Raw genomic sequence first — 27,987 nt, 5'->3', positions numbered from 1 at the left:
CCAATTTAAATTTATTCTCTACTTGTATTACATGTGTGGCAAATAAAAATGCGGAGATAAAGCAGTAAAATTGTCTTGCTTAAAGAATAAATATGTTGTTAAAACATGGTCATAACCAATAGCATATATTCATAATGCTGCTGTATTCATGTTGAAATACAGATTATAAGTTGTATTATCTTCAAGGTATTGATTAATTTTGTAATGGAATTTTAAAAATTAAACATATATTTTGAAAATAATGATCAAATACACTCAAGAAATTAGACAGTCCAAGAGATATATTGCTATATTTGGATAACTTTAAAGTTTTATCTTTTGTTAAATTAGCAGAATCACAGCTCATATTTGCTTTATCTTTGGTCACTATAGCGTTAGCAAAATTTTGCCTTATAAACAGCAGTAGCTAAATATAACTGAATATTAAGGTTTTGGTATTATAGCAGAGAAAAACAAGTAACATCTTTTCCTCATTCATTGCAAAGTTCACAGCTGACACTCCTGTAACAAGGCAGATTAACAAGAGAAAAGCATAACAAATTTATTTAATCAAAGTTGTATATGACATGGGAGCCTTCAGAAATTAAGATCCAGAGACCCAGGGAAAACTGTATTTCTATGGCAAGTCTAATGAAAAAAAATGGATAGTTGTCGAGAAACATGACTGGTCAAAAGGGTATTATCTAATATTAATAAACTGGGCAAAACTTAACAAGGCCTATTTGTTCAGATTCTTCTTGGCCTCTCTGTGTAGCTTTCTTTCTTCCTGGGCATGAGACGGGACCATTCCATGGGTATGAGGCAGGACCATTCCATACCCTGGAATGAGGGTCTTAGAATTTAGACAAAGTAGGTCAGAGAACTCCTTTATGACCATGCTTCACACAGAAAGGCAGGGAAAGGTCAGAGTGACCTTCTTGTTTCTGAGGTCCTCTCAGTCTTACTGAGTTTGAAATGCTTTGGGTCAGCATTTTCTGAGCCGTGCCATTATCCTTGGAGATCTGCCTTAAATCTCTCAGGAAGGATCGTTAGCATAGTATATGCTGTTTCCTAAACTTGATTATACTTTCTTGCCCAGTATACTCTAATAGCTTCCCCATCACTCTCAGAATAAAATACAAACTTTCACCACAGCCCACAAAATCCTGCTTGATATCTCCCTGCCTATTACTCTAACTACATCTCGTCACTTTCTCTCTCTCTTATTCTACTTTCACCAAATTGGCCTTCTTGCTATTCCTTAAATACACCAAGCTTGTTCCCACATCAGGTCCTTTGCACACTTTGTTCCCTATTTTTGGAACTCTCCTTGCATACTTCACATGATGTGCACCTTCATTTTATTCAGGTCTCTGTTCAAATACTAACTTTTTAGAGAGGTCTTCCTGTGGTATCTTATTTAAATCCACTTACTTAAATTTACTGAGAGGAAGAGAAAATGATTCTATGATGTTGTTATCATTGTTTTCCTTGTTTTTAGAAAAAGTAATGTGTTTATTTTGACAATTAGGGTGAGGATAGCCTTACTCTATATGAAAATATATAGCAGTTATGAGAAATACATATAGGTTGGGCATGGTGGTTCATGCCTGTAATCCCTTTGGGAGGCCAAAGTGGGCAGATCACTTGAGCTCAGGAGTTTGAGACCAGCCTGGACAACATAGGGAGATCCTACCTTTACAAAAAGTGTTTTTTAAAAACTTAGCTGGTGCGGTGGTACATGCCTGTAGTTCCAGCTACTTGGGAGACTGAGGTGGGAAGATTGCTTGAGCCTGGTAGGTTGAGGCTGCAGTGAGCTGTGATCTTGCCACTCTATTTTAGCCTGGGCAACACAGTAAGACCCTGTCTCAAAGAAAAGAAAAGAAAAAGGAAAGGAAATAAACATAAGCTTTAGTTAAAAGATTTAAAATTCTACACAATCATTCTAGATAGGTTCTTAGCCTTATGTTTCTTTATAGTATACATGAAATCTTATTATGTATTTGTATGTTGATTGTTGTCTTCTGTAAAATATAAGTTCTAAAAAGAAGAACCTTATCTTGTTAACTGCTGTAAACATAGAGCTTAGAATCATGCTCAGCTTATGGTAAAGTAAGCATTTTTCATTGACTTGCCGAGTGGTGGATAATGAACTGATTTAATAGTGGGTAATTAAGAAAATTAGAAAAGACTTCAAAATCTTTACTAAACCAAACACTTAACATTATCAAGCTGTCTAAACAGTGTTGCTTAAACTGAAGTATTTCCCGAAGAACTCTAAGGGTGTTTATTTGAGTGGCTGCTCTGTTTAGGATTGAACTATTACAGTATTCCCACTGTCTGCTCTGAACTATCTTACATCTCCTGGAGTATAGCATGAGGCAGAGAAGGAACTGTAAGCAGCAGATCACTATAATTGCTCTGATCCCCATCAATAGTGAGCATGAACTAGCATTGCTTCCTGTCAGAGAAACAAAAGTAAACACCAGAAAGCATCAGTTAAAGTTGTTGCTTCAAGAAAGTGGCAAAGAGGGAGGCGGGGAAGAACTGGTGGTTTTTGGAATAATCTTTGCAGAACTATTTGACTTCTTATACTTTGTGCATATATTAATATATCTTTGATAGAAATTTAAAGAAAAAAGAAAAAGAAAACCATTGCCTTAATGGAGGGCAGATAGCAAAGGAGCAAGTTACTTAGCCTCTATTCTTTTGTTTCCTAACCTATATATGAAAATATCAGTGTCTACCTTATTGTGATGTTTTGAGGATTAAATGAGGTAATACATGTGTATCATTTAAATACTCCAAGTTTTATTATTTCTACTTACTGTTATTTTTATTACTTGTATTCTTGTTACTATTAGAAAATGTTTTTGGTATATTAGCTTTTTTATTTAAATGAGCTTTTCCTTACCGCTTAAGTAGGGACTGTGGTTCTTCTAGAACAATTACACAGTAATAACACAACTTTAGCATATTTAATAATAAATTATTTTGCCCTACTTCCCTATTTTACTAAAATTAAAATGTGTTTTCTATAATTAAACAGAATTATGTTTGAAGAATCTGAATGATTTATCATCCCTGGACTTAATAAAGATGGATGAAGGTGTTAATTTCAAACCAACTGGTAATTTCCTATCATTGTCAGTAAATTTAGCAATTGTTTACTTAAGACTAAATTAAAATTTTGTTTTACTAAAATTTAGATGATGATAAAACTAAATCATGATCTCAGTTCTCAATAGGGTATCATCATTATTACCCATAGGCATGATAAATTTAAGCAAGCCCTATTTGTAAAAGTATAGTTTCTTTTTGACAGGTGCACAGAATTTGTCTTCACTGATTCTGGTGACTTCTGGCAGAGGAACAAAATGCTTCAATCTTTGGGTTGCTTAAACCTGTTATAACTATTATAGATATACTTTTATTGGCATGCTTTTATATGCTTTTTATATTCTCAAATATTCAACCGTTGATAATCTGGTGGTTAGACTTCTGTAAGGTTAGAAAAAATATCTTTTCCTTCCACTCATCTTAGATTCAGTGACTGGGACTCCTATGACAAAAGGTATTAGCAAGAGAAAAGCATACAAATTTATTTAATATGTTTTATGTGACATGGGAACCTTTATAAGGAAATTAAGACCCAAAGAAATGGTTAAACCTGAATGTTTTTATGCCAGGTGTGATGAAGATGGAAAAGTCATGGAGAAATATGATAGGACAAAGGGGATATGAACTAAGTGTAATAAATTGGGGGAAATTTAGCAAAGCCTGTTCATTCAGATTCCTCTCTGTGTCTATGGAGATAAAGATGCTCCATTGTTTAGGTATAGGGAGGGCACCTCTCACATGAGGGTGTTATGACTTGCTTCAGGGGAAGGCCAGAAAAATTACTCCTGTACATGTTGTTTCTCAGATTCCTACAGCTTAAAATATTCAATAGGCCAAGATGCCACATTTTGAGATAGCATGTCCTGAACCTCTCTCTCTCTCTCTCTCTCTCTCTCTCTCTCTCTCTCTCTCAATTCTGTTTAGAGTATAATAAAAGAGAGAAAGGATGTTTTGTGGTTTTTAGCACTCATGATTAGAAGTTTTTGGAGAAAATGACTTTATTATTCCAGTTAATCTTTTTAAGTAAAGGTAATTTATTGTTTGAAAGTTGGGTAGTGTGGAAAAATTTTTTTTGAATTCAGAATCTGTTAACATTTAGCATGTACTGTTCATTTTTAATGCGTTTTTTTACTTACTTGCAACCATACTATAGAAATACATGATTTTGTAAAATGTTAAAATTTATATTTAATATAAGGTTTAGTTTTAAAATAATTTGTTGCCCTGACTCTCAGCCCTACATTAATAACATTTTTTTTCCTTTTTCCTTGGTCCTTATTCTGATAAGTCTAATTTTGTTTGTGAGAATTGTCTTCTGTGTGTTCTAGAGCATCTCACTAGACGGGGCATAAGAATCACTAAGGCGTCTTCTTCATCTGTTTTTATATACTTTCATTCTCATCAGGAATCTTATTCCCACTATCACTTCATTCTTATGGTACTTCTTGAATCCACTGATACTATTCTTATTGTCTTTAAACATACCTAATAAATGACCTATAATAACATTTATTCTTTGTCAGTCATCAGTGAATAGTACTTAGTTATTTTTTTATTCTTAACACTCCACTTTTCTGGTTCTCCTTCTTCTTTAATCAACCTTACTTTGCTGACCTTTTATGCTTACTATGTACTTCTTAAAGTTTCAGGCCTTGAATCTTTATTTCCAGATTATGCTCGTTTTTTGAAAACATAATTCACCTTCACTGCTACATCTATAGTCATTATGTAAATGAATTCAAAGTTTTAGTTTTGATCATGACCTCTCACCTTTGCTATAAAATTTGATCTTCAGTTTTCTATGATAAATTTTTACTTACATATATTACATGAAGCTTGACATCCAGAGGCATATGAGTTAATTTAACCTGGAATACTGTGAAGCAGAGTGAACATAGAATTTGGGTTCCAAATATCTGTATTTCAGTCCCAGTTCTACTACTTGTTGTATGTTGCCTTATATTAGCTGTCTTAGTTTACTATTGCCTTATATTAGCTGTCTTAGTTTATTCATCTGAAAACAGGAATGTATTACATATCCTACTTACTGTATTGGGTGTAGTGTTGATCAAATGCGATAATGAATGTGAAAACATTTTACTGTAACAGAAGTTGTTGCTGTCTCTTTTCCAAAGCTAGGAAAATCAATGTTTGCCTATTCTCATTAGCTTTTTTGCCACACCTAAGATCACCATAAAATACTGATGCCTTTGGTTTCTTTCATTCCTCAGTCATTCAATATCCAGGCATTTTCCATACTCATTCCATATCCTTTTGGTGTCTGATGTCACCAAACATCAAAAAGACAATCCAATTTGTGCTGAAAATATTCCTTATCATCTGCTAGGGTAAAATTTCTTAAGGTGTATTGGGGGTGGACTACTTGCTGTCAAAATCAACTGAAGATGCTGGTGTGTTAAAAATACAGTTACTTAATTCTGCTTCAGACTTGCAAACCTCAATTTTCAGGAGTAAAACTTAGGAATTTAAATTTTATCTCTTTGGGTTTAAATCCTCTCTCAGATAAATACCTAGTTCTTTGATACTTTGTAAGATACTTGCATTTCAGTTAGCTATTGTAGTTGACCTTACCAGGCGGGTAGGTTTGTAATTTCCTTTTTTTTTTTTTTTTGCAACTTTTGTCTTAGGTTCAGGGGATACATGTGCAGCTTTGTTATGTGGGTAAATTGCATATCATGGGGAGTACAGATTGTTTCATCACCCGGGTAATGAGCATAGTACTCGACATTAGGTTTTTCAATCCTTACCCTCCTCTCACCCTCCACCCTCAAGTAAGCCCTGATGTTTATTGTAGCCATCTTTGTGTCCATGTATACTCAATGTTAGCTCCCACTTATAAGTGAAAACATGTAGTATTTTGTTTTCTATTCCTGTATAAATTTGCTTAGGATGATAGTCACCAGCTCCATCCATGTTGCTGCAAAGGATATGATTTCATTTTTTTAAATTTTTTTATTGTACTTTTAAGTTCTAGGGTACATGTGCACAACGTACAGATTTGTTACATATGTATACATGTGCCATGTTGGTGTGCTGCACCCTTTAACTTGTCATTTACATTAGGTATATCTCCTAATGCTATTCCTCCCCCTTCCCCCCACTCCATGACAGGCCCTGGGGTGTGATGTTCCCCTTCCTGTGTCTATGTGTTCTCATTGTTCAGTTCCCACCTATGAGTGAGAACATACGGTGTTTGGTTTTCTGTTCTTGTGATAGTTTGCTGAGAATGATGGTTTCTAGCTGCATCCACGTCCCTGCAAAGGACCTGAACTCATCCCTTTTTATGGCTGCATAGTATTCCATGGTGTATATGTGCCACATTTTCTTAATCTAGTCTATCATTGATGTACATCTGGGTTGGTTCCAAGTCTTTGCTATTGTGAATAGTGCTGTTGTGAATAGTACTGCAGTAAACATACATGTGCATGTGTCTTTATAGCCACATGATTTATAATCCTTTGGGTATATACCCAGTAATGGGATGACTGGGTCAAATGGTATTTCTAGTTCTAGATCCTTGAGGAATCACCACACTATCTTCCACAATGGTTGAACTAGTTTAGAGTCCTACCAACAGTGTAAAAGCATTCCTATTTCTTCACATCCTCTCCAGCACCTGTTGTTTCCTGACTTTTTAATGATCGCCATTCTAACTGGTGTGAGATGCTATCTCACTGTGGTTTTGATTTGCATTTCTCTGATGGTGAGTGATGATGAGCATTTTTTCATGTGTCTGTTGGCTGCATAAATGTCTTCTTTTGAGAAGTGTCTGTTCATTTCCTTTGCCCATTTTTTGATGGTGTTGTTTTTTTCTTGTAAATTTGTTTGAGTTATTTGTAGGTTCTGGATATGAGTGCTTTGTCAGTTGGCAGATTGCAAAAATTTTCTCCTGTTCTGTAGGTTGCCTGTTCACTCTGATGGTAGTTTCTTTTGCTGTGCAAAAGCTCTTTAGTTTAATTAGATCCCATTTGTCAATTTTGGCTTTTGTTGCCATTGCTTTTGGTGTTTTAGACATGAGGTCCTTGCCCATGCCTATGTCCTGAATGGTATTGCCTAAGTTTTCTTCTAGGGTTTTTATGGTTTTAAGTCTAACATTTAAGTCTCTAATCCATCTTGAATTAATCTTTGTACAAGGTGTAAGGAAGGATCCAGTTTTAGCTTTCTACATATGGCTAGCCAGTTTTCCCAGCACCATTTATTAAATAGGGGATCCATTCCCCATTTCTTGTTTTTGTCAGGTTTGTCAAAGATCAGATGGTTGTAGATGTGTGGTATTATTTCTGAGGGTTCTGTTCTGTTCCATTGGTCTATATCTCTATTTTGGTACCAGTACCATGCTGTTTTGGTTACTGTAGCCTTACAGTATAGTTTGAAGTCAGGTAGCATGATGTTTCCAGCTTTGTTCTTTTTGCGCTGGATTGTCTTGGCAATGCAGGGTCTTTTTTGGTTCCATATGAACTTTAAAGTAGTTTTTTCCAAATCTGTGAAGAAAGTCATTGGTAGCTTAATGGGGATGGCATTGAATCTATAAATTACTTTGGGCAGTATGGCCATTTTCACAATATTGATTCTTCTTGTCCATGAGCATGGAATGTTCTTCCATTTGTTTGTGTCCTCTTTTATTTCGTTGAGCAGTGGTTTGTACTTCTCCTTGAAGAGGTCCTTCACATCCCTTGTAAGTTGGATTCCCAGGTATTTTATTCTTTTTGAAGCAATTTAGAATGGGAGTTCCCTCATGATTTGGCTCTCTGTTTGTCTGTTATTGGTGTTTAGGAATGCTTGTGATTTTTTGCACATTGATTTTGTATCCTGAGACTTTGCTGAAGTTGCTTATCAGCTTAAGGAGTAATTGGGCTGAGGCGATGGGGTTTTCTAAATATACAATCATATCATCTACAAACAGGGACAATTTGACTTCCTCTTGTCTTAATTGAATATCCTTTATTTCCTTCTCCTGCCTGATTGCCCTGGCCAGAACTTCCAACACTATGTTGAATAGGAGTGGTGGTGAGAGAGGGCATCCCTATCTTGTGCCAGTTTTCAAAGGGAATGCTTCCATTTTTTGCCCATTCAGTATGATATTGGCTGTGGGTTTGTCATAAATAGCTCTTATTATTTTGAGATACGTTCCATCAATACCGATTTTATTGAGAGTTTTTAGCATGAAGGGCTACTGAATTTTGTCAAAGGCCTTTTCTGCATCTATTGAGATAATCATGTCATTTCTGTTTTTGGTTTTGTTTATATGCTGTATTACATTTATTGACTTGCGTATGTTTAACCAGCCTTGCATCCCAGGGATGAAGCCCACTTGATCATGGTGGATAAGCTTTTTGATGTGCTGCTGGATTCAGTTTGCCAGTATTTTAGTGAGGATTTTTGCATCGATTTTAATCAGGGATATTGGTCTAAAATATTCTTTTTTTTGTTGTGTCTCTGCCAGGCTTTGGTATCAGGATGATGTTGGCTTCATAAAATGAGTTAGGGAGGATTCCCTCCTTTTCTATTGATTGGAATAGTTTCAGAAGGAATGGTACCAGCTCCTCCTTGTACCTCTGGTAGAATTCGGCCGTGAATCCATCTGGTCCTGGACTTTTTTTGGTTGGCAGGCTATTAATTATTGCCTCAATTTCAGAGCTTGTTATTGGTCTGTTCAGGGATTCCACTTCTTCCTGGTTTAGTCTTGGGAGAGTGTATGTGTCCAGGAATTTATCCACTTCTTCTAGGTTTTCTTGTTTATTTGCGTAGAAGTGTTTATAGTATTCTCTGATGGTAGTTTTTATTTCTGTGAGGTTGGTAGTGATATCCACTTTATCATTTTTTATTGCGTCTATTTGATTCTTCTCTCTTTTCTTCTTTATTAGTCTTGCTAGCAGTCGATTAATTTTGTTAATCTTTTCAAAAAAGCAGCTCCTGGATTCATTGATTTTTTGGAGGGTTTTTTGTGTCTCTATCTCCTTCAGTTCTGCTGTGATCTTAGTTATTTGTTGCCTTCTACTAGCTTTTGAATGTGTTTGCTCTTGCTTCTCTAGTTCTTTTAGTTGTTATGTTAGCATGTCGATTTTAGATCTTTCCTGCTTTCTCTTGTGGGCATTTAGTACTATAAATTTCCCTGTACACACTGCTTTAAATGTGTCCCAGAGATTCTAGTATGTTGTGTTTTTGTTCTCATTGGTTTCAAAGAACATCTTTATTTCTGCCTTCGTTTCGTCATGTACCCAGTAGTCATTCAGGAGCAGGTTGTTCAGTTTCCATGTAGTTGAGTGGTTTTGATTGAGTTTCTTAATCCTGAGTTCTAGTTTGATTGCACTGTGGTGTGAGAGACAGTTTGTTATAATTTCTGTTCTTTTACATTTGCTGAGGAGAGCTTTACTTCCAATTATGTGGTCAATTTTGGAATAAGTCCAGTGTGGTGCTGAGAAGAATGTATATTCTATTGATTTGGGGTGGAGAGTTCTGTAGATGTCTATTAGGTCCTCTTGGTGCATAGCTGAGTTCAATTCCTGGATATCCTTGTTAACTTTCTGTCTTGTTGATCTGTCTGATGTTGACAGTGGAGTGTTAAAGTGTCCCATTATTATTGTATTGGAGTCTAAGTCTCTTTGTAAGTCTGTAAGGACTTGCTTTATGAATCTGGGTGCTCCTGTATTGAGTGCATATATATTTCGGATAGTTAGCTCTTCTTGTTGAATTGATCCCTTTACCATTGTGTAATGGCCTTCTTTGTCTCTTTTGATCTTTATTGGTTTAAAGTCTGTTTTATCAGAGACTAGGGTTGCAACTGCTGCCTTTTTTTGTTTTCCATTTGCTTGGTAGATCTTCCTCCATCCCTTTATTTTGAGCCTATGTGTGTCTCTGCATAAGATATGGTTCTCCTGAATACAGCACAGTGATGGGTCTTGACTCTTTATCCAATTTGGCAGTCTGTGTCTTTTAATTGAAGCATTTAACCCATTTACATTTAAGGTTAATATTGTTATGTGCGAATTTGATCCTGTCATTATGATGTTAGCTGGTTACACTCTGCACGATATTATCCAGGAGAACTTCCCCAACCTAGCAAGGCAGGCCAACATTCAAATTCAGGAAATACAGAGCACACCACAAAGATACTCCTCGAGAAGAGCAGCTCCAAGACACATAATTGTCAGATTCACCAAAGTTGAAATGAAGGAAAAATTGTTAAGGGCAGCCAGAGAGAAAGGTCAGGTTACCCACAAAGGGAAGCCCATCAGACTAACAGCGGATCTCTCGGCAGAAACTCTACAAGCCAGAAGAGAGTGGGGTCCAATATTTAACATTCTTAAAGAAAAGAATTTTCAACCCAGAATTTCATATCCAGCCAACCTGAGTTTCATAAGTGAAGGAGAAATAAAATCCTTTACAGACAAGCAAATGCTGAGAGATTTGTCACCACCAGGCCTGCCCTTCAAGAGCTCCTGAAGGAAGCACTAAACATAGAAAGTAACAACTGGCACCAACCACTGCAAAAACATGCCAAAATATAAGGACCATCGATGCTAGGAAGAAAGTGCATCAACTAATGATTTCATTCTTTTTTATGGCTGCATAGTAATCCATGGTTTATGTGTACCACATTTGCTTTATGCAGTCCACTATTGATGAGCATCCAGGTTGAGTCCATGTTTTGGCTATTGTGAATAGTGCTGTGATTATCATAAGTGTACACATGTCTTTATGTTAGAATAATGTATATTCCTCTGGGTATATACCCAGTAATGGGATTGCTGGGTTGAATGATAGTTCAGTTTAAAGTTCTTTGAGAAGTCTTCAAACTGCTTTCCACAGTGGTTGTACTGATTTACATTCACACCAGCACTGTGTAAGCATTGCCTTTTCTCCACAGCCTCACCAACATCTTATTTTTTGACTTTTTATAGTAATGGCCATTCTAACTGGTGTGAGATGATATATCGTTGCAGTTTTGTTTTGCATTTCACTAGTGATGAGTGATATTAACCATTTTTTCATATGCTTGTTGGTCACATGTATGTTTTGAGTAATGTTTGTCCTTTGCCCATTTTAAAAATAGGATTGTTTATAATTTACTTATTAATTTGTTTAAGTTCCTTGTAGATTCTGGGAATTTGACCTTTGTCAGATGCGTAGTTTGCAAATAGTTTTCCCCATTCTGTGCATTGTCTGTTTGCTCTGTTGATAGTTTCTTTTGCTGTGCAAAACTCTTTAGTTAAATCCCACTCAACCATTTTTGTTTTTGTTACATTTGCTTTTGGAATCTTTGTCATGAAATCTTTGCCAGGACCTATGTCCAAAATGATATTTCCTAGGGTTTCTTCTATGCTTTTTAAAAAATCATTTTAGGTTTTACATTTAAGTCTTTAGTCCATCTTGAGTTGATTTTTATATGTGATGAAAGGAAGGGGTCCAGTTTTAATCTTCTGCATATAACTAACCCGTTGTCCCAGTACTGTTTATTGAATAGGAATCATTTCCCTGTTGCTAGTTTTTGTTGACTTTGTCAATGATCAGATGGTTGTAGGTGTTTGGCTTTATTTCTGGGTTCTCTAACATGCTCCATTGTTCTGTGTATCTGTTTTTGTATAGTACCATGCTGTTTTGGTTACCCTAGCCTTGTAGTATAGTTTGAAGTGAGGTAGTGTGATGCCTCTGGCTTTGTCTTTTTTACTTACAATTGCTTTGACTATTCAGGCTCTTTTTTGGTTCCACATCGATTTTAGAATAATTTTTGCAAATTCTGTGAAAAATGTCATTGGTAGTTGATAGAAATAGCATTGAATCTGTAAATTGCTTTGGGCATTTTGGCCATTTTAACAATATTGATTCTTCCTATCCATCAGCATGGAATGTTTTTTACATTTGTTTGTATCATTTCTGATTTCTTTGAGCAGTGTTTTGCAATTCTTATTGTAGGATCTTTCACCTTTCTGGTTAGCCATATTCCTAAGCATTTTATTCTTTTTGTGGCTATTGTGAGATCGTGTTCTTGATTTGGCTCTCAGCTTGCATGTTATGTATAGAAATGTTAACTGACTTTTGTGCACTGATTTTGTAAACTGAAACTTTGATGACATTGTCTATCAGATCAAGGAGGCTTTTGGCAGAGACTCTGGTGTTTTCTAGGTATAAAATCATATCATCTGCGAAGAGAGATAGTTTGACTTCCTCTTTTCCTATTTGGGTGCCCTTTATTTCTTTCTCTTGACTGGTTGCTATGGCTAGGATTTCCAGTACTGTGTTGAATAGAAGTGGTGAGAGTGGCCATCCTTGTCTTGTTCTGGTTCTCAAGGGGAGGGCTTCTAGCTTTTGCCTGTTCCGTATGATGTTGGCTGTGGGTTGGTCGTAGATGGCTCTTACTATTTTGAGGTATATTCTTTCAATACCCAGTTTGTTGAGGGTTTTGAACATGAATGAATATTGAATTTTATCAAAAGCCTTTTCTACATCTATTGAGATAATTATGTGGGTTTTGTCTTTAGTTGTGCTCAGGTGATGAATCACATTTGTTGATTTGTGTATATTGAACCAACCTTTCATCTCCAGAATAAAGCCTACTTCGTTATGGTGGATTAGCTTTTTGATGTGCTTCTGGATTTGGTTTGCTAGTATTTTGTTGAGGATTTTTGCATCTATGTTCATCAGGAATATTCGCCTGAAGTTTTTTTTTTTTTTTTTCTTCATTATGCCTCTGCCAAGTTTTGGTATCAGAATGATACTGGCCTCATAGAATGAGTTAGGGAGGAGTGCCTCCTCCTCAAATTTTTGGAATAGTTTCAGTACGATTAGTGTCAGCTCTTCTTTATATATCTGGTGGAATTTGGCTGTGAATCGGTCTGGTTCAGGGCTTTTTCTTGTTGATAGTCTTTTTATTTCTGATTCAATTTTGAAACTTGTTATTGGTCTGTTCAGGGTTTCAGTTTCTTCCTGGATCAGTCTTGGGAGGTTGTGTTTCCAGGAATCGATCTGCCCATTTCTTCTAGGTTTTCTAGTTTGTGTGTGTAAAGGTATTCATGATAGTTTGTGGGGTTTTTTTGTATTTCTTTGAGATTGGTGGTCTTCTTTGTCATTTCTGATTGTGTTTATTTGTCTAGTTTCTGTTTTTTTGTTTGTTATTCTAGCTAGCAGTCTATCAATCTTATTTATTCTTTCAGAGAACCAATATCTGGTTTTGTAGATCATTTGTGTGGTTTTATGTGTCTCAATTTTGTTCAGTTCAGCTCTGATTTTGGTTATTTCTATTCCTCTGCCAGCTTTGGGGTTGATTTGCTCTTGCTTTTCTAGTTCCTTTAGGTGTGATATTAGTTAGGTTTTTAATGTGATACTTCTAGCTTTTTTGATGTATTTAGTGCCATAAACTTTTCTCTTAACGTTGTTTTACCTGTATATCAGAGATTCTGCTGTGTTCTACCTCTGTTTTCATCAGTTACAAAGAATATCTTGATTTCTGCCTTAAGTTCATTATTTATAGAAAAGTCTTTCAGAAGCATGTTGTTTAATTTCCATATGATTGTATGACTTGGAAAGATCTTAGTATTGATTTCTGTTTTTACTGCATTGTGGTCTAAGACTGTGCCTGGTATGATTTTGGTTTTTTTTAATTTGTTGAGAATTGCTTTATAATTGAGTGTGTGGTTGATTTTAAAGTATGTTTCACGTGCAGATGACAAGAATGTCTATTTTGTTGTTGTTGGATAAAGTGTTCTGTAGATGTCTGTTAGGTCCATTTGGTCAAGTGTCAAGTTTAGGTTCTGAATATTTTTATTTGTTTTCTGCTTTGATGATCTGTTTAGTACTGTCAGTGGGGTGTTGAAGCCTCCCAACGTTGTGTAGGTATCTAAGTCTCTTTGTAGGTCTATAAAAATTTGTTTTATGAATCTGTGTGCTCTAGTATTAGATGCATATATATTTAGGATAGTTAAATCTTCTTGTTGTATTGAACTTTTCATCATTATCAGTGTCCTTCTTTGTCCTGTTTGATAGTTATGGTGTAAAGTCTGTCTTGTCTGAAATTAGAATAGCAGCCCCTGCTTTTTTTGTTTTCCATTTGCTTGATAGATTTTTCTCCATCTCTTTACTTTAAGCCTATGGGTGTCATTGCATATGAGATGGGTCTCTTGAAGACAGCATACAGTTGGGTTTTGCTTCTTTATCCAATTTGTCACTCTGTGCCTTTTAAGTGGGGTATTGTAGTCTGTTTACATTCAAGGTTAATATTGATATGTGTAGATTTGTCATTATGTTGTTATGTAGACTTGTTATGTTCTGTTATGTAGTTGCTTTATTGTGTCAATGGTCTAGATACTAAAGTGTGTCTTTGTGGTGGCCAGTAATGGTCTTTCATTTCTATGTTTAGTACTGTGTTAAGGACCTCTCATAAGGCAGGTCTGGTGCAAACAATTCCCTTAGCTTATCTGAAAAGGATTTTGATTCTCCTTCATTGATGAAGCTTAGTTTGGCTGGATATGAAATTTTTGGTTGGAGTTTCTTTTCTTTAAGAATGCCAAAGCTGGGCACAGTGACTCATGCCTGTAATCCTGGCACTTTGGGAGGCTGAGGCAGGAGGATTACTTGAGCCCAGGAGTTTGAGACCAGTCTGAGCAATATTGTGACACCTTGTTTCCCCAAAAAATTTTTCTAAAAATTAGCAGAGCATGACGGCATGTGCCTGTAGTCCCAGCTACTTAGGATGCTAAGGTGGCAGGATCACTTGAACCTGGGAGAAGGAGGTTGCAGTGAGCCAAGATTGCACCACTGCCATCCATCCTGGGTGATAGAGTAAGACCCTGTCAAAGAAAATGCTTAATATAGGCCCCCAAACTCTTCTGGCATGTAGGATTTTTGCTGAAAGATCTGCTGTTAGCTTTGTATGTTTCCCTTTGTAGGTAACCTACCCCTTCTGTCTAGCTGCCCTTAATATTTTTTCTTGCCCATTGACCTTGGAGAATGTGATGACTATGTGTCTTAGAGGATGGCTGTTCTATGTAGTATCTCACTGGGGCTCTCTGAATTTTCTGAATTTGAATGTTGACCCCTCTAGCAAGGTCAGGGAAATGTTTTGAACTGTGTTCTCCATTATATTTTCCAAGTTTCTTGCTCTCTCTGTCCCTCTCTTTCAGGGCTACCAATGAGTTTTAAATTTTGGTCTCTACATAATCCCGTATTTCTTGGGGATTTTGTTCATTCTTTTTTATTCTTTTTTCTGTATTTTTCTCTGACTGAGTAGGTTTGAAGACCTGGTTTTTGAGCTCTGAGATTCTTTCCTCAGCTTGGTTTATTCTGCTGTTAATACTTCCAATTCTATTATGAAATTCTTGCAGTGAGTTTTTCAGCTGTATCAGATCAGTTTGATTCTTTCTTAAAATGGCTATTTTGTCTTTCACCTGTTGAGCATTTTACTGGGTTCCTTAGATTTCTTGGATTGGGCTTCAACTTTCTGCTGAACCTTGATGATCTTCATTGCCATCCAGATTCTAAATTCTAGGTCTGTCATTTTAGCCATTTCAGCCTGGTTAAGAACCATTGCTAGGGAGCTATGTGGTTGTCTGGAAGTAAGAAAACACTCTGGCATTTTGAGTTGCCAGAGTTCTTGCTTTCTGGCAAGAACATCAGCCCAGACAAATTGTTTTTCGTCTATCTGGGCTGATGTTCCTTTAATATTTGAAGTTGCTCTCCTTCAGATGCGGCTTTTTCCTTTATATTCCTTGATGCCATTGAGATTTACTGTGGCATAAGTCGGGTTTAGTTGACTGGCTTTGTTTCTGGATGATTTGAGAGGGCTCGGGCTCAGCTCAGTGCTCCTGGGCTTTATGCTCATGGCTTTGTTTGCTGGCCCCTTGAGGTTAAGTTCCTCCTGTACTGGAAGGTTAGAGGTGTTCCTGGTTCACTGGCAACCACACTTCAATGGGGCAGTGGCAGAAGGGTCCACACTCATGTGTAATGCCAATAGTGGCTGGGTAGTAGCACAGTGAGGTCTGGGCATATGCACCAGTGGTGGTGGCACAGCAGGGTCCATGTTTGCAGTGTATCAGCAGTGGCAAGACAGCAGCATAGTGGGGTCTGCATGTACCAGTGGTGCACTGGTGAGGGTGGGGCTGTGGTGCCAAGGTCCATGCACCATGTGCATGCTAGTAAAGCGATCTGGGGAGGCCATGGTTGAGTGCATGCCAGCAGAGTAGTTGGGGGAGGCTGCAGACAGGTGTGTGCTGGCAAAGCAGGGTGAGGAGGCTGTTGGTGGGTGAGCATCGGCAGGGTCCATCTGATGGTTAACTGGCACCTGCTGGTTAAGGAGCTATGGTGGTGGCCACCAGGAAGTGCCCCAGTTGGGCATCTGAGGCCACATTGCAAGTGAGCGCAGAAGGGGCTGGCAGACAGGGGGCACTCAGATAAGACTGGCCCCATCACATGGACAAGACTGCCCTGCTCTGTCTAGCTCCAACAGTCAACAGAGGCCAAAGCCACTTAGAGGAGCATGGCAGGCCTTGGGGGCTTGGCGTTGCTGACTGTACTCCACTGTAGCTATTCCTGTGCCAAACCCTTTGGGCTCCACACAGGGTGGAGTCCTCTCCCTGCCACTTCTCCAGGCAGTTCTCTTTGCCAACTTAAATATCTGTGGAGGTCATGAGGTCTTCTGCATCTAAGATTTCAGAGGTCCATGACAAGAGTGGGCCGCTCCTCACCTGTTTAACTCACCCCTTCCCCAGGAGCCACCAGGGGCTGCGAATGAGTCTTGGTACTTGGCAGCCCAGTGCAGTGTTCCCAGCTTCTACCCAGGGTCTGTGTCCTCCCTCCAACCACCCTCAATGACTTCCTTCTGCAGATCTGCTTCGAGTGTGCTGGTCTTCCTGATGGTCTGCTCTCTTGGTGGGAGATGCACTTCCTGGCTGTGTCTAGTCAGCTGTCTTGTTTCTCCTCCTCTTTTCTCAATTCCTGGAGGATGGAAGCCTGAGTTAAGTGTGCCAACATGATCAGATTCTCTTGGGTGTTCTCTTCCTTTACACACAGTCACCTTCTTGCTGTGTGCTCACATGATTTCTTATTTGTGCATGTAATTTCTTGGCTTTTCTGGTGTTCCAGAGTTCTCCCTATGGATCTCCTAGTATCTGCAGGTCACAGGGTGACAGAGGCTGCAGCCAAGTCACCTGAGGCCTCCCGGAAAAAAGGGGATGCAGCACTGGAGACAGGACTCTGAGCTTCCCCATCAAATTGTGGAAGATGCTGCACCATGCTGGGTTTGTAATTTCTTAGCGTGTTATTAATGTAGATGTAATTTTCTTATGTAGTATTTCTAATTAATTCATTTTTATGACTTCTTATTCCTTCATATTACTAATACTTTATTTTGTCTCTTTGAGTTTATTTTTTGTATATCAGTTTTTAGTTTGTATGTTCCTATAATTCTGCTTCATATAGTTTTTACTTTTTAGGTTGTAATCATAATACTCAAGTATCTAGGTATTTTCATCTGTATGTTTGAATTGAGGTTTTTACTTGTTTTGTCAGGTAATGTGTACTGACAGAAGGGTTCAAAAGGCCAATTTTTTTTTTCTCTTCAGCTGTTCTGGTACATGTGCAGATGTGCAGGTTTGTTACAGGTAAACATGTGGCATGGTGTTTTGCTGCACAGATCATACCATCGCCTACGTATCAAGCCCAGCATCCATTACCTATTCTTCCTGATGCTCTCCTTCCCCTCGCCCTCCCCAATAGGCCCCAGTGTGTGTTGTTCCCCACAATGTGTCCACGTGTTCCCATTGTTCAGCTCCCATTTATAAGTGAGAACAGGCGGTGCTTGTTTTTCTGTTCCTGTGTTAGTTGGCTGAGGATAACGGCTTCCAGCTTTATCCATTTCCCTGCAAAGGACATATATCATTCCTTTTCATGGATGCATAGTATTCCACGGTATATATGTACCACGTTTTCTTTATGCAGTCTTTCCTTGATGGGGATTTAGGTTGATTCTATGTCTTTGATACTGTGAATAGTGCTGCAGTGAACATACGTGTGCATGTCTCTTTACAAAAGAATGATTTGTATTCCTTTGGGTATATACCCAGTAATGGGATTGCTGGGTCAAATGGTATTTCTGGTTCTGGGTCTTACAGGAATCGCCACACTGTCTTCCACAGTGGTTGAAGTTATTTACACTCCCACCAACAGTGTAGAAGCATTCCTTTTAATCTGCAACCTTGCCGGCTTCTGTTGTTGAATTTCTACTGTGAATTTAAGAAAGATTAACCTTCTGAAGTTAGGTGGTAACCGCAAGAGTCTGGAAGAGTCATTAAACTGGGATGCAGATCTTACCTCTTTGAAGGATAGGGATAGAGGGAAAGAAGAAAGGAAGGGATGGAGGAAAGTAGGAAAGGAAGGGATAGAGGTAAGGAAAGAATGTGAGGGAAGGGAGGGAACATGGTGGGGCAGAGAGGGAGAAAGTATGGGAGGAAGGAAGGATGGGATGGAAGAAGCAATGTTTTTAGACAACTTATAATTGAATCCAGTAACTCTGGAAGGAAGGGAGAAGGAAGGGAGGGAGGGAGGGAGAAAGAGATAGATCTTAGCCTGCAAGCAGGGAGGGAGGCAGGGATCTTAGCTTGCAAGAAGGGAGGGAGGAGGGGAGGGCAGGAGGGATTTTAGCCTCCAAGGAGGATAGGAGAGAGAAAGCCCCTGGAGGATCTTAGCTTGCAAGGAGGGAAGGAGAAAGGGAGAGAGGGAGGGAGAGAGGGGTCTTAGCCTGCAATGCAATCCCAAGAACATGTGGCAAAGTTGATAGGAACTCTCATAGATCTACCTTAGCATCCCTGCCATACTCAGTCATTGGTTGGGGGCATCTCATGAAAGTAGATCTCGGGGTAAACATGATGATGATTCAGAGCACAGCAGCTGGGGCCATCAGTCACTGACACTTCTTGCAGTAGCAGGTCTGAACGGTACATTCTCACGGCCTCCATGCTCCCCACCACTTTATTTTATGACATTTAATTTGAAATATCCTGAATTTCCTATAAGAATATTAATCATTCAATATCTATATTAATAACAAGTCATTTATTTCCTCGCTTTACTTGCAAATCTTTAAAAATTTCCTTTCCTTCCCTCTGCTTTGACTCATTTTCCTTCCCTCTGCTTTGACTCATTTTCCTTATGCTTTCCTTTCTAGGTTATGTTTTTCTGTCTTACCTAGGAAAGCTTCATCTCTACTAATAAGCCAACAAGTATTAAGTCTTTTCTTAAAACCTTTCATTTTCTCTAGCAGGAGGAGACCTTATATTAACTTATAAATATCTAGGGTAAGAGGACCATCTTTAAATATACTGCAATGGTTAACTAGTTCCCTTGGTGATCATAATCTTGATATCTCACACACTTCTCTCAGAAGCTCCCTTTTGTGAACTAATCCATTATTCTCATGTTGGCTGAACATATTCACCAGGCTCCTAACTGAGAGCCTGGCTACTTCTCTATTCCTTATTGTTAGTTTTATCTATTGTACCATGTCCTTGATGCTTGTAACTCTGTTGGAATGCCAAAAATCTTTTCTTCTTCAGCAAAACATTTAGCACATACATAAATGTTAGCCCTTTCCTTGAGAAGCAGTATGCTACTTTCTTCTTCCCAGCTGTTTTCTGTGTGTTCATAAGGCTTGAAATTCTTTGGAATGTTTTTAGACAACTTGTAATTGAATCCAGTAACCTGTTTTTTGTTTTGTTTTGTTTTGTTTTTGAGATTGGGAGTCTTGCTCTGTCAACCCAGGCTAGAGTGCAGTGGCACAATCTTGGCTCACGGCAACCTCCACTTTCTGGGTTCAAGCGATTCTCCTGCCTCAGCCTCCCGAGTAGCTGGGATCACAGGTGTCCGCCACTGCACCCAGCTAATTTTTGTATTTTTAGTAGAGACAGGGTTTCATCGTCTTGACCAGGCTTGTCTCGAACTCCTGACCTCATGATCCACCCGCCTCGGCCTCCCAAAGTGCTCAGATTACAGGTGTGAGCCAACGCGCCTGGCCAAATCCAGTAACCTCTTAAGTGAATTCCATTTCATCAGTTACTTAGCCCCACTTCTCCCATACTCCTACCCACAACCAATGTGCTTTTCTTTTTCTGAAATAACTTATTTTCAGAATCCAATTTAATTAAAATATTGCTGAAGAATTTTAAGTGATCCCCTGTTATTTTACAAGTCAAATCCAAATTTGAGGGCTCTTTCAGGGCCTCTCTAGTCTATCATTAGTCATGTTTTAATAATAAAATTAGGTAACACTTATAAAATATTAGGCACCATGCTAAGTACTATATACCTATTTTTAATTGCACCTAATCTTCTCCACAACAAACTTCTGAGGTGGGTAGTTTTGTTATTCCCCCATTACATTAAGAAACTGGTCACATAACTTGTACATGATCACTTGCCTACCCATTAAGAAGAGGAGCAGGGATTCTAATCAACTCTGTTTGATCAGGACTCATAATCACTATCAAGCTATATGTTTTTCCAGCCATCATTATAGTATTCTAAAGATAGTCTTTCGGCCGGGCGCCGTGGCTCAAGCCTGTAATCCCAGCACTTTGGGAGGCCGAGACGGGCGGATCACGAGGTCAGGAGATCGAGACCATCCTGGCTAATACGGTGAAACCCCGTCTCTACTAAAAAAAAAAATACAAAATCTAGCTGGGCGAGGTGGCGGGCGCCTGTAGTCCCAGCTACTCCGGAGGCTGAGGCAGGAGAATGGCGTGAACCCTGGGAGGCGGAGCTTGCAGTGAGCTGAGATCCGGCCACTGCACTCCAGCCTGGGGGGCAGAGCGAGACTCCGTCTCAAAAAAAAAAAAAAAAAAAAAAAAGATAGTCTTTCTAACTTTACTCTTTGGATAAACAGTATTTTCCCCCAGGTCATATGGCATTATTTCCTCTCTACCAAAGCATATTAGTCACTTAAAAAACCCTTCTCAAGACCCATTATTTGTAGTAGGCCATTCTACACTGACCATTCCTCTTAGATTTGATTTCCTCCATACTCAGGTTTGTATGTAAATACTAACATTAGCCGATTTTTTGCCCTCTAGGTACTTGGCATGTGGTTATCTTCCAACCAACCTATAAGTTCTGGAGATTGTGTCTTCTACATTTTTTGGTGTGTCTTTTGTGCCTGGTGGCATTACAGGCAGAAAGTGCATGTTAAGAAGATATTTTAAATTATTTTTAAATTTTTGTGGGTAAATAGTAAGTATATATTTATAGAGTTCATGAGATATTTTGGTACAGGTGTGCAATGCATATAATCATATCATGGAAGATCCATCCCCTCAAGCATTTATCCTTTGTGTTACAGGCAATCAAATTATACTCTTTTAGTTATTTTAAAATGTACAGTCAAATTATTATTGACTATAGTCACCCTGTTATGCTATCAAATACTAGGTCTTATTCATTGTTTCTGGTCTTTGCTTTTTTTTTTTTCCTTCTTTGTACCCATTAACCATCCCCACCAACCTCCTCTCCACCCTCCCACTACCCTTCCCAGCCTCTGGTAACCATCTTTCTACTCTCTATGCCCATGAGTTCAATTATTTTGATTTTCCACAAATAAGAACATGCAATGTTGGTCTTTCTGTGCCTGGCTTATTTCACTTAGCATAATGACCTGGGCTTCCATCCATGTTGTTGCAAATGATAGGATCTCATTCTTTCTGTGGCTAATACTCCATTTTCTTTATCCATTCATCTGTTGATGGACACTAAGTTGCTTCCAAATCTTGGCTATTGTGAACAGTGCTGCAATAAACACTGAGAGTGTAGATAAGTCTTTGATATAATGATTTCCTTTGTTTTGGGTGTATACTCAGCAGTGGGATTGCTGGATCATATAGTAGCTCTTTTTTTAGTTTTTTGAGGAACCTCCAATATATATTATCCATTGTGGTTGTACTAATTTACATTCCCACCAATAGTGTACAAGGGTTCCCTTTTCTTCACGTCTTCACCAGCATTTATTATTGCCTGTTATTTGGATAAAAGCCATTGTAACTGGGGTGAGATGATATCTCATTGTACTTTTGATTTGCGTTTCTCTGATGATCAGTGATGTTGAGCACCTTTTCATATGCCTGTTTACTGTTTGTATGTCTTCTTTTGAGAAATGTTGATTCAAATCTTTTGCACATTTTTCAACTGGATTATTAGACTTTTTCCTATAGAGTTGTTTGAGCTCCTTATATATTCTGGTTATTAATCTTTTGTCAGATGGGTAGTTTGCAAATATTTTCTCCCATTCTGTGGGTTTTCTCGTTACTTTGTTGATTGTTTCCTTTGGTGTGTAGAAGGTTTTTAACTTGATATGTTCCCATTTGTCCATTTTTGGCTGCCTGTGCTTGTGGGGTATTACTCAAGAAATTTTTGCCCAGACCAGTGGCCTGGAGAGTTTCCCTAATATTTTCTTGTAGTACTTTTGTAGTTTGAGTTGTTAGATTTAAGTATTTAATCCATTTTGATTTGATTTTTATATACGTCAAGAGATAGGGGGTCTAGTTTCATTTTTCTGCATGTGAATATCCAGTTTTCCCGGCACCTTTTATTGAAGAGACTGTCTTCCCTAATGTATGTACTTGGCACCTTTGTCAAAAGTGAGTTCACTGGATGTGTATGGATGTCTTTCTGGGTTCTTTATTCTGTTCCGTTGATCAATGTGTCTGTTTTTTTGCCAGTACCATGCTGTTTTGGTTACTGTAGCTCTGTAGTATAGTTTGAAATCAGGTGTTGTGATTCCTCCAGTTTTGTTCTTTTTGCTTAGACTAGCTTTGGCTATTCTGGATCTTTTGTAGTTCCATATAAATTTCAGGATTTTTTTTTTCTCTTTCTGTGAAGAATGTCATTGGTATTTTGATAAGGATTGCACTGAATCTCTAGATTGCTCTGTGTAGTATGGAAATTTTAACAATATTGATTTTTCCAATCCATGAACATGGAATATTTTTTCATTTTTTGGTGTCCTCTTCAGTTTCTTTCATCAGTGTTTTATAGTTTTTGTGTTTTCTTGTTTGTTTGTTTTTGAGATGGAGTCTCCCTCTGTCGCCCAGGCTAGAGTGCAGTGGTATGATCTCGGCTCATTGCAACCTCCGCCTCTCGTGTTCAAGCAATTCTCCTGCCTCAGCCTCCTGAGTAGTTGGGATTATAGGCGCCTGCCATCACGTCCAGCCAATTTTTGTATTTTTAATAGAGATGGGGTTTCGCCATGTTGGCCAGGCTAGTCTCAAACTCCTGACTTCAAGTGATCTGCCCGCCTTTGCCTTCCAAAATGCTAGAATTACAGGCGTGAGCCACTGCACTCAACCAGTGTTTTATAGTTTTAATTACAAAGATCTTTCACTTCTTTCATTAATTTCTAGATATTTAATTTTAGTTGTGGCTATTATAAATGGGATTACTTTTTTATTTCTTTTTCAGCGTTTTCACTGTTGGCATATAGGAATGCTACTGATTTTTGGATGTCAATGTTGTATCCTGCAACGTTACTGAATTTGTTTACTATTTCTGACAGTTTTCTTGTGGATTCTTTATGTTTTTCCAAATATAAGATTATTTCATCTGCAAACACGGATAATTTGACTTCTTCCTTTCCAAGTTGAATGTCCTTTATTTATTTCTCCTATCTGATTGCTCTAGCTAGGACTTCCAGTACTATGGTGAATAACAGTGGTGAAAGTGGGCATCCTTGTCATATTCCATATCTTAGAGGAAAGCTTTTCCATTTGTCCCCATTCAGTATGATACTAGCTGTGGGTCATGATAGATGGTTTTATTATTCCTTCTATACCCAGTTTTTTGAGGATATTTATCATGAATGGATGTTGAATTTTATCAAATGCTTTTTTAGCATCAATAGTGATTTTTGTTCTTTATTGTCTTGAAATGATGTATCACATTGGTTGATTTGCATATGTTGAACTATCCTTGCATCCCTGGGATAAACCCCACTTAATCATGTTAAATAATCTTTTCAGTGTGTTGTTGAATTTGGTTTGCCAGTATTTTGTTGAGGGTTTTTGCATCAATATTCATCAAAGATATTGGCCTCTAGTTTCCCTTTTTTGATATGTCTTTGTCTGGTTGTGGTATCAGGGTAATAACGTCCTAGTGGAGTAAGTTTTGAAGTATTCCCTTCTCCTCTGTTTTTTGAAACAGTTTGAGTAGGATTTGTGTTAGTTCTTCTTTAATTGTCTGGTAGAATTCAGCAGTGAAGCCATTGGGTCCCAGGCTTCTCTTTATAGGGAGACTTTATCATGGCTTCAGTGTCACTACTTATTATTTTTCTGTTCAGCTTTTGGGTTTCTTCATGGTTCAATCTTAGTAGGTTGTATGTATGTAGGAATTTGCTCATTTCTTCTAGATTTTCCAATTTATTGGCTTTTCCAACTTAGTGGCTCCTAGTAGCCACTAATGATCCTTTGAATTTGTATGGTATCAGTTGTAATGCCTCCTTTTTCATCTCTGATATTATTTATTTGGATCTTTTCTTTTTCTTCTTAGTCTAGCTGAAGGTTTGTCAATGTTGTTAAACTTTTCTGAAAACCAACACTCTTGTTTCATTGGTCTTTTGTATTGTTTTCTTCATTTCAATTTTATTTCTGCTCTGATATTTATTATTTCTTTTCTTCTGCTAATTGTGTGTTTGATTAGAACTTGCTTTTCTAGTTCTTTAAGATGCATCATTAAGTTTTTTATTTGACATTTTTCTTCTTTTTTGATGTAGGCACTTGTAGCAAGAAACTTTCCTCTTCATACTACTTTTGCTGTATCCTATTGGCTTTGGTATGTTGTGTTTCCATTATCATTTGTTTCAAGAAATTTTTCAATTTTCATCTGAATTTCTTCATTGACCTACTGCTCATTTAGGAACATGTTGTTTAATTTCCATGTATTTGTATAGTTTCCAGAATTATTTTTGCTGTTTATTTCTAGTTTTATTCCAGAAGATGCTTGATATTATTTCAGTTTTTAAAACTGTTTTAAGATCTGTTTTGTGACCTGACATATGGTCTTTCCTTGAATGGCCCATGTGCTGATGAGAAAGATGTGTATTCTGTAGCTGTTGGATGAAATGTTTTGTAAATATCTATTAGGTCCATTTGGTCTATAGTGCAGATTAAATTTGATGTTTCTTTGTTGATTTTCTGTGTGGATGATCTGTTCAGTGCTGAAAGTGGGGTGTTGAAGTCTCCAGCTATCATCAATTGGGGCCTATCTCTCTCTTTATCACTAATAATATTTGCTTTATATATCTGGGTGATCCTCACTACAACTTCCACCTCCCAAGCTCAAGCAACTCTCCTACCTCAGCCCCCGAAGTAACTGGGATCACAGGCATGTGCCACCATTCCTGACTAATTTTTTTGTATTTTTGGTAGAGATGGGGTTTTGCCATGTTGCTCACACTTGTCTCAAAGTGCTGAGTTCAGGAAATCCTCCTGCCTTGGCCTTGCAAATTTCTGGGATTACAGGCGTGACCCGTTCTGCCCAGCCTCAGTCTGTGTATTTTTATTGGAGAGTTTAGTCCATTTACATTCAATGTTGTTATTGATAAGTAGGAACTTACTCCTGACGTTTTGTTATTTGTTTTCTGGTTGTTTTACGGTCTTCTCTTCCTTCTTTCTGTCTTTTCTGTCTTACGTTCAGTGAAGGTAATTTTCGCTGGTGGCATGCTTTAATTTCTTGCTTTTTATTGTTTGTGTGTCTGTTTTATGTTTTTCAACTTGAGGTTACCATGGGGTTTGCAAATCCTGTCTTATAAACCATTATTTCACATTGATGATAACCTAACACCAATTGCCTAAACAAGCAAACAAAAATGTAAAAAGAAAACTAATAAACACTCTACACTTTAATTTCTTCTCATGCTTTTTACCTTTTTCTTGTTTCCCTTTACATCTTATTATTCTATGTCTTGAAAAGCTGTTTTAGCTATTATTTTTGATTGCTTCATCGTTTAGTCTATTTAAGTCAAGAGAAGTTTACACACCACAATTACAGTGTTATAATATTCTGTTTTTCTGTGTGTTTACTATAACCAGTGAGTTTTGTACTTTCACATGATTTTCTTCTTGCTCATTAACATCGTTTTCTTTCAGATTGAAGAACTTCCTTTAACATTTCTTAGAGGACAGGTCTGGTGTTGATGAAATCCCTCAGCTTTTGTTTGTCTCGGAAGGTCTTTATTTCACCTTCATCATTAAAGGATATTTTCACCAGACATACTATTCTAGAGTAAAAGGATTTTTTTTTTTTCTTTAGCATTTTAAATATGTCATGCCACTCTCTCATGGCCTGTAAGGTTTCCACTGAAAAGTCTGCTGCCAGACACATTGGAGCTCCATTGTATGTTATTTATTTCTTGCTGCTCTTAGGATCCTTTCTTTATCCTTGACCTTTGGGAGTTTGATTATTAAATACCATGAGGTAGCCTTCTTTGGGTTAAATCTGCTTGATATTCTATAACATTCTTTTATTTGAATGTTGGTATCTTTCTGTGTGTTTGGGATGTTCTCTGATACTATGCCTTTGAATAAACTTTCTATCCCCATCTCTTTCTGTACCTCTTCTTTAAGGCCAATAACTCTTAGATTTGCACTTTTGAGGCTATTTTCTATATCTTGTTGGTGTGCTTCATTTTTTTTTAAATTATTTTTTCTTTTGTCTCCTCTGACTATGTATTTTTAAATAGCCTGTCTTCAAGCTCACTTATTCTTTCTTCTGCTTGATCAATGTTGCTTTTAAGATACTCTGATGCATTCTTCAGCATGTCATTGCATTTTTCAACTCTATGATTTCTGTTTAATTCTTTTTGATTATTTCAATTTCTTTGTTAAATTTATCTGATAGAATTCTGAATCCTTCCTCTGTGTTTTCTTGAATTTCTTTGAGTTTCTTTAAAACAGCTATTTTGAATTCTCTGTCTGAAAGGTCACGTATCTCTCTTTTTCTAGGATTGATTCCTCCTGCCTTGTTTAGTTCATTTTGGTGAGGTCATGTTTTCCTGGAGGTGTTCTTTGGTGTCTGAGCATTCAGAAGCTAGTTATTTATTCTAGTCTTTACAGTCTGGGCTTGTTTTTGCCTGTCCTTCTTGAGAAGACTTTCCAGGTATTCAAAGGAACTTTGTCCATAAACCCAATTATGCTGTGGTTTTTGCAGATTCGTAGACCTACCACCTCGGTGGTCATGGATAAGACCGAGAAGAATTCTCTGGACTAGCAAAGATTCTTGTTTTTTTCTGTTACTTTCTCCCAAAAATACTGATTCTGTCTCTGTGCTGAGCCACTTGCAATTGGGGCTATGCTGATGTAAGCACTCCTGTGGGCACCACCACTGGGACTGTGCTGGGTCAGACCTGAAGCCAGCATAGCACTGGGCCTTGCCCAAGGCCTTTCGCTTTGGGATGGTGAGTTTCCCCAGGTCCTGGGTGTGTCCAGAGATACTGTCTGGGAGCCAGGGATTGTGGAGTCAAAAACCTTAGCAATTTACGTAGTGTTCTATTCTACTGTGGCTAAGCTAGCACTCAAACCAAAACACACATTCCTTCTCACTCTTTCCTCCCCTTTCCATAGGCAGAAGAGTCTCTGCCTGTGGTCACCACCTTTGCTGGTGCTCAGGGAGTTGTGCCAAGTCATCACTGATGTTCACTTAAAGCCCAAGGGCTCTTCTGTCAGCTTATAGTGAATGCTGCCAGGCCTGGGGCTCATCCTTCAAGGCAGTAGGCGCCCCTCTGGCCCAGGGCAGGTCCAGAAATGCTATCTAAGAGCCTAGGCCTGGACTTTGAGACCCCAAGAGCCTCCTTATTGCTCTACCCAACCATGACCAAGCTGGTACCTGATTTTTGATTCTTGTGAC

At 38.0% G+C, this 27,987-nt stretch overlaps 1 protein-coding gene across 1 annotated transcript in view; it reads left to right on the top strand.

Moving 5' to 3' along the window:
- HFM1 (helicase for meiosis 1) overlaps positions 1–27,987 on the top strand; it is a 129,869-nt gene that overhangs the window by 48,483 nt on the left and 53,399 nt on the right. The window contains exon 19 of the mRNA XM_010370387.2: positions 3,029–3,109. Within this exon, the coding sequence (XP_010368689.2) occupies positions 3,029–3,109 (81 nt within the window). The remainder of the gene's footprint in view (positions 1–3,028; positions 3,110–27,987) is intronic.

The sequence above is a fragment of the Rhinopithecus roxellana genome, chromosome 8 (genome assembly GCF_007565055.1).
Source record: "Rhinopithecus roxellana isolate Shanxi Qingling chromosome 8, ASM756505v1, whole genome shotgun sequence".
Classification (NCBI taxonomy): domain Eukaryota; kingdom Metazoa; phylum Chordata; class Mammalia; order Primates; family Cercopithecidae; genus Rhinopithecus; species Rhinopithecus roxellana.
This window is presented reverse-complemented; position numbering and strand designations above follow the sequence as displayed.